Source organism: Ascaphus truei, chromosome 10 (assembly GCF_040206685.1).
Source record: "Ascaphus truei isolate aAscTru1 chromosome 10, aAscTru1.hap1, whole genome shotgun sequence".
NCBI classification, from domain to species: domain Eukaryota; kingdom Metazoa; phylum Chordata; class Amphibia; order Anura; family Ascaphidae; genus Ascaphus; species Ascaphus truei.
In genome coordinates this window covers 13,302,924-13,316,209 of record NC_134492.1, presented here as the reverse complement: position 1 = coordinate 13,316,209, position 13,286 = coordinate 13,302,924, and the positions used below count along the sequence as shown (strand labels likewise).

General features: G+C 44.9%; 1 protein-coding gene across 3 annotated transcripts in view; it reads left to right on the top strand.

Moving 5' to 3' along the window:
- PDE4B (phosphodiesterase 4B) overlaps positions 1-13,286 on the top strand; it is a 239,350-nt gene that overhangs the window by 223,940 nt on the left and 2,124 nt on the right. For all 3 annotated transcript variants that reach the window (XM_075615891.1, XM_075615892.1, XM_075615893.1), the window contains 7 exons: positions 2,723-2,901; positions 4,152-4,250; positions 8,936-9,100; positions 10,024-10,123; positions 10,851-11,005; positions 11,574-11,696; positions 12,645-12,827. In XM_075615891.1, coding sequence (XP_075472006.1) covers positions 2,723-2,901; positions 4,152-4,250; positions 8,936-9,100; positions 10,024-10,123; positions 10,851-11,005; positions 11,574-11,696; positions 12,645-12,827 — 1,004 coding nt within the window. The remainder of the gene's footprint in view (positions 1-2,722; positions 2,902-4,151; positions 4,251-8,935; positions 9,101-10,023; positions 10,124-10,850; positions 11,006-11,573; positions 11,697-12,644; positions 12,828-13,286) is intronic.

Sequence of the window (13,286 nt, the reverse complement as noted above, 5' to 3'; positions counted from 1 at the left end):
TCTAATAGCGCGTCTATCAGATGCATTGTAAGGAACCCCAACCCTCTCTAATAGCGCGTCTGAGATCAGATGCATTGTAAGGAACCCCAACCCTCTCTAATAGCGCGTCTGAGATCAGATGCATTGTACGGAACCCCAACCCTCTCTAATAGCGTGTCTGAGATCAGATGCATTGTACGGAACCCCAACCCTCTCTAATAGCGCGTCTATCAGATGCATTGTAAATTCTTCTGTATTTGGTACAATTTTTAAATGACCTGAAAATTGCAGGGAACCCTTTAGGGATACTCGGGGAACCCCTGTTGAAAAAAAACTGCTCTAGTAGCTATCTTGGTCATGAGATTTGTAGAATAGTTGGATGTTGGGGTATGTGTTAGGGCAGCGGTGCGCAAACTGTGGGGCGCGACCCCCAGGGGGGGCGCGACACTGCCGACGGGGGGCGCGGGGTTTACAGAGGCCCCGCGCGCTTCCCGAAGGCACTTAAAGTAAGTGCCGGGGGAGCTGCAGGGCCTCTGTAAACCATACTTACCCGTGGCTCCGGCGGCTTCATCCCGGCGTCGCCATGGCAACGCGGCGTCAAAATGACGCTGCGAGGTCATGTGACGTCACGTTGCTATGGCAACGTGACGTCATTACGCCGGAGCGAGGGTAAGTTGGGGTTGGGGGGGGGGGGGCGCGGGAGTGAGGGGACAGCCGGCAGGGGGGCGCAGGGAAAAAAGTTTGCGCCCCCCTGTGTTAGGGGACTTAAATGAGAGTTCTTCGTAGCTGAAATGTAGCTTTGCTGCGTGTTGATATAGAGGCACGTGTAACCAATATTGATTATTCATATTGAGTGTTTTAACAATTCGGTATATATTATGTTGGAAAATTATATTTTTTTAACTCCATGATTTCAGCAAAATAATAACATTTGTACAAATGAATGGTACTTCCAACACCTTGATCATACAGTACATATATCCGCTTAGAGAGAGAACTCCGACTCCCACCGTTTTGTAATCGCATCACAATTGATAATTGAAGCCAACAGCTCTTGTGTCTAATGCAAAATTCCATATAACTACCATAGCACAGTAAAGCACCATTATTACCTTGCCCTTATAAGAACACCCCAAGGAACATGCTACAAAGACTTAATATAGGGGTACTCTACTTCACTCCTCAAGTCCTCCCCTACCTCCCCCCCAACAGGTCAGGTTTTCAGGATACCACAGTTTCAGCACACGTGGCTCAATAGAAGCTCAGTTTGACTGAGCCTCTGGTTGAGCCACCTGTGCTGAAGCAGGGATATCCTGAAAATCTGACCTGTTGGGGGGGTTGGGGGAGGGGCTTGAGGACTGGAGTTGAGCCCCCCTGACTTATTGTATATTTTTTAACACTCTCACATCGCATTGCATGCTCCTACGGCAGCAAAAGGTGCCAGGGAGGTGGTGCATTGAGGTAGTGGATAGAGGTTGGCGATCAGGGAGTGCGGAGAGCGCGGCCTTTGTGAGGGATTGCCGTTACCACAGTCAGCTGACTCGATTTTCTCAAGGAGGATCCATGCAGGGGAAGTGCATCAATTGTTTCTCCGACAGCTGCTGCAGCCCACAGGGAAACACCTATTAGTGTCGCACTGACACTGCCGCGTGTGAATAATAGCCTTCTTTTTTTTTCTACTGCAGCGCTCCAGACACAGCAGCAGTTCGGCGCGCTTCCGTTCTATTGCGCAGGGCTTTAATTAAGCATCGCAAAGCAAGCAAATGTCTGAAAGTCACCAGAGATGGCCGGGGGCGCGCAAGGGAATAGAATAACCTACTTTCCCGCAGCTTGCGATGTTGCAGGTGTCTAGGTGTTCTCGCTGAGTCTGCGTCGCGCTGACCTGATTCATATATACATATTCTGGGAAAAGACCTATTTCCATAAGTGGCTTTCCAGCAGTAAAAAAAATGATTTGCTACGTGAGAGGACGAAGTTCCACAACGGACAGCAATTATAGGAATTCGTTATCGAGGGTCAAGGAAGGATGCAGGCAGGGCTGGGATAATGTGCACTAATATTGCACTTTGTGTGCAGTACGTGTGCCGCGGACGAAGAGGGCGGATAAGTGATACAAGGCAAAACTGTGCGGCACTCATTTTGACACAATAAATGATCCCATATGCAGATTTGAACAGGCACAGAATAATGTGATTCATTTAATGAAGGAGGTGAGCAGGAAAGGGAAACCGTTCTAAATATATTTCATTTCAATGAAAAAATGTACTACTCTACTGTATGTTACATTCATCACATATCGTGGGAGAAGTTATATATATATATATATATATATATATATATATATATATATATATCTATATATATATATATATATATACATACAGACTGTATATACATATACACACACACATATGTGTGTGTGTGTGTGTGTGTGTGTGTGTGTGTGTGTGTGTGTGTGTGTGTGTGTGTGTGTGTGTGTGTGTGTGTGTGTGTGTGTGTGTGTGTGTGTGTGTGTGTGTGTGTTGTGTGTGTATATATTGGTCACAGAAACGTTCTCATAGTGATAGCTAGTAGTAAAAAGGTAGGCAAGTAAACAATCAATTTAGGTTTTTTTTGTCTTTTATTGTGTTTTATTATATTGTTTTAGATCTATAAATGTAAGCAAAACTACATCTAGTTTTAAGTTTGCACAAAAACACTGTTTCCGCAGAGTATTTGACTAAAATCTGTGTTATCTTTCCAGATAAGCAAAACGATGTGGAGATGCCGTCTCCCACGCAGAAGGAGCGGGAGAAGAAGAAGAAACAGCAGCTTATGACACAGATCAGTGGAGTGAAAAAGTTAATGCACAGCTCCAGCCTGAACAACACCAGCCTGTCCCGATTCGGTGTGACGACAGATAGCGAGGACTTCCTGTCCACGGTATGCGCGGCTCTATACCCTGGCAAATAGCACAAAGCTAATCAACACTTTCCACCAGCTCGTGTCATATTGCCAATTGAATGGCAGACACAATTGTAATCCAATGTTCAAATGGAAGAGAGATATATTGCAGACGGTAGTGTAATAATGTGGAGGTATTGCACAGGGGTAGTATAATAATGTGGGGGTATTGCAGATGGGTAGTGTAATAATGTGGGGGTATTGGACACGGGTAGTGTAATAATGTGGGGGTATTGCAGACGGGTAGTGTAATAATGTGGGGGTATTGCAGATGGTTAGTGTAATAATGTGGGGGTATTGCAGATGGTTAGTGTAATAATGTGGGGGTATTGCAGATGGGTAGTGTAATAATGTGGGGTATTGCACATGAGCAGTGTAATAATGTGGGGTATTGCACATGAGCAGTGTAATAATGTGGGGTATTGCACAGGGGTAGTATAATAATGTGGGGGTATTGCACAGGGGTAGTATAATAATGTGGGGGTATTGCACAGGGGTAGTATAATAATGTGGGAGTATTGCACAGGGGTAGTATAATAATGTGGGGGTAGTGCAGTTTATCAAACTATTGCAGCAATTTTTCACCCTGAAATGTGCTCTCTGTTTAGATATTGGCTGTAATAATGCACCACTATATTATTAATTAAAACAAGTGATTCATTCTTTCACATATCGAACCATAATGGTTCTAGATCAGGGGTGACCAACTCCTGTCCTTAAGGACACCAACAGGCCAAGTATTTGGGATATCCCTGCTTCAGCAGTAGTGGCATAACTACGCCTTAAGGGGCCCCGGGGCGAGGTCATGACATCACAGCGTCATGATGACGCAACATCACATGACGCCACAATGCTGGCTCCCTTCAGTCCACGCTCCGAGCTGGGGCCCCCGGGGCGTGCCTTGGTATCCCAGGCAGTAGTTACGCCACTGTTCATCACAGGTGGTTGAATCAGTGGCTCAGTCATTCTAACTGAGCCACTTATTGAGCCACCTGTGCTGAAGCAGGCATATCCTGAAAACCTGACCAGTTGGTGGCCCTTGATGACTGGAGGTGCCCCCCACCCCCCTGTTCTAGATAGAGTATCAATAGCTATCTCCCTCTGGTACTAAAAACTGGACCATAAGCTTGCATTATGCTAGTATTCAAACGCAATAACACACCTGTAGACTTACTCACTATGCATCTACCCAATCCGCTTAAATGTGCGTCTTACTTTTTTTTTAATAGGAGTTGGACGACCTTAATAAATGGGGATTAAATATCTTCAAGGTTGCGTCATATTCGTGCAACCGGCCTCTTACGTGCATGATGTATGCCATATTTCAGGTTAGTATTATTTATTATCCTTCAAGTATAAATTGATATATCAACTTCTCCATTCATCATTTGTCAATAGTTCTGTAGGGCCCTAAAATTTCCGTTGATCCCACTGATTTTGTGGAACTCATCCAAAATACTGATAATAATGGAAGTGGTAATAAAATAGAAAAACACATTTATTCAGAATTAGACCTTGGTCGGCATTTTCAAGAGTTGATTCTCTGTTTTTATTGATTGTATAGATATATATATAGATATAATACAGCTGAACCCCGTTATAACGCGGTGCTTGGGGTCCACATAATGAGCCCGCGTTATAACCGGGATCGCGAAATGACCACCTCTATCAGGGGTCCCGCGAGGACTTTCCCGGCATCTGCAGCTCTCTCCTCTCCCTGCTTCATCAGGCTAGTGCACGGCATGTACGTACGCTCTCCCAAACTTAGTACTTGGGGAGACAGTTCAATTTGACGTTCAAGCGCAGAGGAGGGTCAAATGACCCTTCTCTGACCAATGACAGCCCAACAGGGAATACATTTGATATAATACACATGCAGGAATTGAACTCATGATCTTTCATATGCTGGTGCAATTCTCTAGCTGCTACACCACAGGGTTGGTGTGATGAATTTGACTCTATAAACAAACTTAACATCTACTGTTTATAGAGTTAGATTCATCACACCAACCCTGTGGTGTAGCAGCTAGAGAATTGCACCAGCATATGAAAGATCATGGGTTCAATTCACGCATGGTATATGGGGGAGGGGGCATGTGCGTCTCCGTGTGTGCGTCCATTAACAATAAAGCATTGAATGTTATCAAAATAAAATACCTTGGAGATGTTTTTAAATTGGGAGCCACACTCAGACGACGTTATATGCGGATCTGCATTGTAGCGGATCGCACTGTAACGGGGTTGAGCTGTATATATACATAAAAACATATACACATTGGAATGCAGAAGTATTCACCCCTTCCACTAATGTCACTAGTTGTTGAATTACCAATAATGTATGCGCATTTTTCCAAAATAACTATTTTTATTCTAAGCTACGAAGCTGTAGTGGTGAAACTGTGCACTGTTATGAGGAGGATAAATGTCACCAAATGGGAAAAAAAGAGTGAAAAGTACGAGTTGTATAAGTATTTAGCCCCTTACGGCTACGGCCCCAGTCATTCCTGCGACGCGTGCGCAGTTTAAATCTACGGTCGGTAGGGGAGCGGGGCCATGACGGGGCATATCTGCCCTTCCATTGGTACGCACCGATCACGGCACAGGAAGACAAAATTCTTGTCTTCCCTGCCAGCGTACGCATCACAGCGCTTTGCGCGCCTACACACACACAGCCACTGGGGCCTGCCCCATAGATGGCTGTGTTGTTGCGTGTGGCGCGCACGTCACAGCGCGCGCTGCAGCCTACACTGGGGACTCAGCCTAAGTCTGTGCTTGGTAGAAGCCCCTTTTGCAGCAATTACTCCTAGGAGTCTTTTTGGATCGGTCTGTACTCACTTTGCACAGTAGGATGGATCGGTCTGTACTCACTTTGCACAGTAGGATGGATCGGTCTCTACTCACTTTGCACAGTAGGATGGATCGGTCTCTCCTCACTTTGCACAGTAGGATGGATCGGTCTCTCCTCACTTTGCACAGTAGGATGGATCGGTCTGTACTCACTTTACACAGTAGGATGGATCGGTCTCTCCTCACTTTGCACAGTAGGATGGATCGGTCTCTCCTCACTTTGCACAGTAGGATGGATCGGTCTCTCCTCACTTTGCACAGTAGGATGGATCGGTCCGTACTCACTTTGCACAGTAGGATGGATCGGTCTCTCCTCACTTTGCACAGTAGGATGGATCAGTCTCTCCTCACTTTGCACAGTAGGATGGATCGGTCTCTCCTCACTTTGCACAGTAGGATGGATCGGTCTCTCCTCACTTTGCACAGTAGGATGGATCGGTCTCTCCTCACTTTGCACAGTAGGATGGATCGGTCTGTACTCACTCTGCACAGTAGGATGGATCGGTCTGTACTCACTTTGCACATTAGGATGGATCGGTCTCTCCTCACTTTGCACAGTAGGATGGATCGGTCTCTCCTCACTCTGCACAGTAGGATGGATCGGTCTCTCCTCACTTTGCACAGTAGGATGGATCGGTCTCTCCTCACTTTGCACAGTAGGATGGATCGGTCTGTACTCACTTTGCACAGTAGGATGGATCGGTCTCTCCTCACTTTGCGCAGTAGGATGGATCGGTCTCTCCTCACTTTGCACAGTAGGATGGATCGGTCTCTCCTCACTTTGCACAGTAGGATGGATCGGTCTCTCCTCACTCTGCACAGTAGGATGGATCGGTCTCTCCTCACTTTGCACAGTAGGATGGATCGGTCTCTCCTCACTCTGCACAGTAGGATGGATCGGTCTCTACTCACTTTGCACAGTAGGATGGATCAGTCTGTACTCACTTTGCACAGTAGGATGGATCGGTCTCTCCTCACTTTGCACAGTAGGATGGATCGGTCTCTCCTCACTTTGCACAGTAGGATGGATCAGTCTGTACTCACTTTGCACAGTAGGATGGATCGGTCTCTCCTCACTTTGCACAGTAGGATGGATCGGTCTGTACTCACTTTGCACAGTAGGATGGATCGGTCTCTCCTCACTTTGCACAGTAGGATGGATCGGTCTCTCCTCACTTTGCACAGTAGGATGGATCGGTCTCTCCTCACTCTGCAGAGTAGGATGGATCGGTCTCTCCTCACTCTGCACAGTAGGATGGATCGGTCTGTACTCACTTTGCACAGTAGGATGGATCGTCTGTACTCACTTTGCACAGTAGGATGGATCGGTCTCTCCTCACTTTGCACAGTAGGATGGATCGGTCTGTACTCACTTTGCACAGTAGGATGGATCGGTCTGTACTCACTTTGCACAGTAGGATGGATCGGTCTCTCCTCACTTTGCACAGTAGGATGGATCGGTCTCTCCTCACTTTGCACAGTAGGATGGATCGGTCTCTCCTCACTTTGCACAGTAGGATGGATCGGTCTCTCCTCACTTTGCACAGTAGGATGGATCGGTCTCTCCTCACTTTGCACAGTAGGATGGATCGGTCTCTCCTCACTTTGCACAGTAGGATGGATCGGTCTCTCCTCACTTTGCACAGTAGGATGGATGGGTCTCTCCTCACTTTGCACAGTAGGATGGGGAGATTTTGGCTTAGTTCTGATAAGTTTGATGGGGAACGTTGATGGACGGCAATCTTCAAGTCTTGTCATAAACGTTCGATTGGACACAGGTCAGGACTTTGACTGGACCACTCAAGAACATTCTCTTCTCTTTCAACCACTCTAGTGTGGCTTTGGCTTTCTGCCACGGGTCATTTCCTGCCACGGGTCATTTCCTGCCGACGTGAACTTCCTCTCCAGTTTTTTTTTTTTTTTAAAAAGGGGGGAAATTATTTGTAACTCAACACCTGGTGACATTATTGGTAGGGTGTGCATACTTCTGCAAGCCATTGTATATATACATATACATAGGGGGTTATGCACTAAGCAGTGATAAGTGCTTTTAAGTGAGATAAAAAGCCATTATAGCGTGATATTGCCTGCTGTGAGATTCACAAAGCAGTGATAAGTGCTTTTAAGTGGGAAAATATGCCATTATAGCACGATACTGCACTGTTATCACTGCTTTGTGAATCTCATATCAGGCAGTATCACGCTATAAAGGCATGTATCTCACTTAAACCCACTTATCACTGCTTTGTGCATAGCACCCAGAAAACCCACCTATCACTGCTTAATGCATAGCACCCAGAAAACCCACTTATCACTGCTTTGTGCATAGCACCCAGGAAACCCACTTATCACTGCTTAGTGCATAGCACCCAGAAAACCCACTTATCACTGCTTAGTGCATAGCACTCAGAAAACCCACTTATCACTGCTTTGTGCATAGCACCCAGAAAACCCACTTATCACTGCTTAATGCATAGCACCCAGAAAACCCACTTATCACTGCTTTGTGCATAGCACCCAGGAAACCCACTTATCACTGCTTAGTGCATAGCACCCAGAAAACCCACTTATCACTGCTTAGTGCATAGCACCCAGAAAACCCACTTATCACTGCTTAGTGCATAGCACTCAGAAAACCCACTTATCACTGCTTTGTGCATAGCACTCAGAAAACCCACTTATCACTGCTTTGTGCATAGCACCCAGAAAACCCACTTATCACTGCTTAGTGCATAGCACCCAGGAAACCCACTTATCACTGCTTAGTGCATAGCACCCAGAAAACCCACTTATCACTGCTTAGTGCATAGCACCCAGAAAACCCACTTATCACTGCTTAGTGCATAGCACCCAGGAAACCCACTTATCACTGCTTAGTGCATAGCACCCAGAAAACCCACTTATCACTGCTTTGTGCATAGCACCCAGAAAACCCACTTATCACTGCTTAGTGCATAGCACTCAGAAAACCCACTTATCACTGCTTTGTGCATAGCACCCAGAAAACCCACTTATCACTGCTTAGTGCATAGCACCCAGAAAACCCACTTATCACTGCTTAGTGCATAGCACCCAGAAAACCCACTTATCACTGCTTAGTGCATGACCCCCTTTGTGTTCCTTCTGAGCCTGATTAATATTGTATTTTTCACTTTCTACTACACAGGAAAGAGATCTACTAAAGACCTTTAAAATACCAGCTGATACCCTGGTGACGTATACAATGACCTTGGAAGATCACTACCATTCGGATGTTGCTTATCATAACAGCCTACATGCTGCCGATGTCACCCAATCAACGCATGTCCTGCTTTCTACGCCAGCCTTAGATGTGAGTATGGAAATGTTATTTACCCGCTATAACATTTTTTTTAACCAGACTGTTTTTTGTGAATCAGAGTCACAGTCTCACCAACTTTTTCAATTAAGAGAATTTTATGAGTTCACCAAGATGGTTTTTAACCATGGTATATACCAGGGGTGCGCAATGTTTTTAACCTGCCTGCTTACCCCCCCGGCTCGCGCCCCCCCACCCCCTCCTCAGCTCCGGCGTCATGCGACGCCGGTTACCATGGCTCACGCGTTGCCGAAGATCAGATAGGAGAAGTTGCACAGGCCTCACGCGGTCCCCCGGCATTTCATTTAAATGCCTTGGGGGAGTATGCGGGACCTCTGTAGCTGCCGTGCCCCCCTTGGAAATTCTCCCCCCCCCCCACTTTGCACACCCCTGGTATATACTGTACTGCATTATATCAAGGCACAAAAGGTGTACCTAAAATCCATGTATTACAACACTGCATTTTCTGTGGCAAACTGCAGAAATATCAGTAAAATTCAGTGAGCTGTAAATGGCAAAACATTCAGACTCCTAAAGCACGTCTACTTTTCTGGCCTGTCTCTAGTGTTTTAGATACATATTTTAGTCCTTGCAAATCTCTTTCAGGGACAGTGAACATTGATGGTGAACGTGCATTAATGACACTGGCGCTTAGTTAAAGTGTGATGCATATTTGCAGCACAAAGCGACATTGAGCAGAAACGTGCCCCACATTCTGCACCCCGCAGCAGCTTTGCACTGTGATCTTTACACAGCCCCCGCTGGGACCCGCGTGGCACTATGTTAATGTTCTCAGATCAAAGCAGCCGAGGGCTACGAAATGAGGCTGAGAATGTGCAGTGACACAAATAAACCCCATTCTGTGTGGCTATGGCAGGTGATTTGATTTCCTGACACTCATTCTGATTCCCTCGCAGGCTGTCTTCACCGACCTCGAAATCCTTGCTGCAATATTTGCAGCTGCAATTCATGACGTGGATCATCCCGGGGTCTCCAATCAGTTCCTTATCAATACAAGTATGTTTCTCCATCACGTAGAACAGTAACCGTAATGAACTGGATCTCATTTATATGAATGCATTGCATATGGCAGAGGGAGCTCAACTCAACAGGTCAGGTTTTCATGATATCCCAGCTTCAGCACAGGTGGACGACCTGTGCTGAAGCTGGCGCTGATTGAGCCACCTGGGCTGGTGCAGGGATATCCTGAAAACCTGACCTGTTGAGGGGGCTTGAGGACTGGAGTTGAGCCCCTTGCCATTTCCAGAAGTAAAGGAGGTCATTTATACACTACTAATAGGAACTACAAAGAGTTAACTGAAGGTCCCCTCTGGCCCATCTGTCTCTAAAAAATGTTATGTATTTTCTGTGTAAAGGAACACACCAATACAATATACCAATATGTTAACACTGCAATATATTGCTCGTGTCCCCCAAATAAAAAATACAAATCTATTTTGCCTAAATCTGGGGGTCCCTCGTAGCTGATCTGTGTCCACCATGGTTACCAAGATATTTCTAGTTGCTTGGTACCAGTCTTAACACCAACAAATACAAATATGGCCCTTATATCGTTTACAGAATGTATAAATTTACCCCTTTTAACGAGGCGCTGCGTCTGTCGCACACTCTGCTCCTCCGGGATAATTAGGTTCAAGGGGAAAAAATGGGTTTTCAAATATTGTCATTTTGCTTAAGATTCATGTGTCCACTTACCGTTTTTGTTTTGTTTGTTTTTTTACAGATTCTGAACTGGCGCTAATGTACAACGACGAGTCCGTGTTAGAAAATCACCATCTCGCTGTGGGATTTAAATTGTTGCAAGAAGAACATTGTGACATCTTTCAGAACCTTACCAAGAAGCAGAGACAGTCGCTCAGGAAAATGGTGATAGAACTGGTGAGAATTACTGCTAATATTATTATTGCTATTAGTGTTCAAGAGGCAATCCATGCGGGCACTTTTGTGCAGAGGATTGAAGCGGACGGTCTCTGGAGCTCACCCCTTTAATTCCAGCTTGGGGACCCCCTGCTTCCGGAGATACTTACCTCCGTAGCAGGTGCGGATAGCCGCTTCGCTTGGCTAGCAGGAATCACGTAATGCTAGAGTTTCAAAGCTCCTGTGGACCAGTAGGATTGAAGCAGGAGTTCTCCGGAGCTGAGAGAGGGTACCAGTAGCTGCTCTGCTACCTGTGGACCAATAGGAAGCCGTGACGTCATCCGGTGCGGCTTCCTATTGGCCCACGTGACATGAGAGCTTTAAAAAGCAGATAGATACCGGCACCCCTTTCGGAGGTATCTCCGGAAGCAGGCCCCCCCAAACTGAAATGAATGGGGTTCAGAGCCCTTGCTTCAATCCTGTGTTAAAAAAAAAATGTTTTAAAAAGTTGCCAAAGAAATGGGTTGCTCCTTTAAAGCCTGTACTATCTATTAGAACTTTACTTAATAATATCGTTCTCGCTTTACAGGTACTGGCGACCGATATGTCTAAACACATGAGCCTCTTGGCGGATCTAAAGACTATGGTGGAGACCAAGAAAGTGACCAGTTCTGGCGTTCTCCTTCTGGACAATTACACAGACCGTATACAGGTAATAATGACTGTTATAATGGGATCCGTTATTGTTAGTTGAGTTGAAGAGCATCCAGTACATATAGGGTATTTCATGCTTCTCCAACGCCTACCATTAAAGTCCTCTATAATGGCATGTAATGGCATGGGCAGGCTTGGCTACAGTATTTCTTTTTAAAAGACCGAAGGAGAATGACGCCAGGATTTTCCAAACCAATCTTTGATATGTCCAGTTAGATCACATCTCTGGGATTACTAAACAATATACCATTCAGATACTGGTTTTAACACACATTTTCAATGTAATTGGTTATTCCTTAAAAACCTTGCGTTGCTCAGGATCACCAGATAAAAGATATGTGCCTAAAATGGGAAAAAGTCAAAATAACAATTGCTATAGTGGGGCTTATCAACCACTTTGATGGTGTTTCATCTCTCTGCAGCATTGCAAGACTTTAAGAACGTGCGCGCTCGTGTTCTGAATTTCAGAGTTGCTTTTTGCTGAGAACTTGCCATTTTTATGGGACTCCTACTTTGTCTGATTTGTAATTTAAATGCACATTTAAACAAAATAAAACACTGAGGCAGGATCATTGTTACTTTTTAAGCTCCTGGTGTAGTAGCTGACTGTTTTTTTGCCATTTTTTTTTTAAGATGGCTAGTGTCATTTTGAAAATACTGTGTATAAATGTAGGTTCTAACCGTATCAATGTTTCCATGTGTCTCACATAATGGTATATGCTACTGAATTTATTAAACATCTAAACCCCAAATCCTCTGACACAGTTCAGGTACCTTAGAACGTTTATCTTGAGAAATATACCGAATTAAAGGTCCTCTAAGATAAGGCCTTTGCTGAACTCTGCTATGATAACAAGCTTGTTGCAAAAATGATTGTTTTGCCTCTACATGTATAAATCTTTGCCGGACAATTTAACAAGACTTTTGTTTTGTTTTTTTAATCCAGGTTCTCAGGAATATGGTGCACTGTGCAGATTTAAGCAATCCCACCAAGTCACTGGAATTGTATCGGCAGTGGACAGACCGAATCATGGAAGAATTCTTCCAACAAGGAGACAAGGAGCGAGAAAGAGGAATGGAAATTAGCCCGATGTGTGACAAACACACTGCTTCGGTGGAAAAATCGCAGGTATATTGCAGCACACGAAATGACTTTTTTTTAGGTAGATTTAGTGTCTTGGGCAGTAGTTAAGAGTGCAAGATTTCCCTTGCTGGGTACATATCAGTAACATTTACCTCTATGTTCCCGATAGCTAAATGAAACTGTTCTGTATTCCAGAGTCAAAGAGCAAACATTGCTCAAGCAATCTAAATACACACAGTACAGCAATGTACATAAAGACATTAAGTACAGTACGTGCAAAACAGCGTGGCATGCGCAAAGCTTCTCGAGACTGCGCTAGCAATATACAGAACTGATTAAACAAACCAACTACTTGTATCTTAGGCCGAACCTGCACAGAACATACTGTTGGTGTGTTTGTTGTTAATATAATGCTTGCAAATACATACAATTATTTAATTAAAATAGTTTAATCTATCAGTTTTGCTGGGCAAACAGTGAATAGAAATTAAATTGAATTATTTC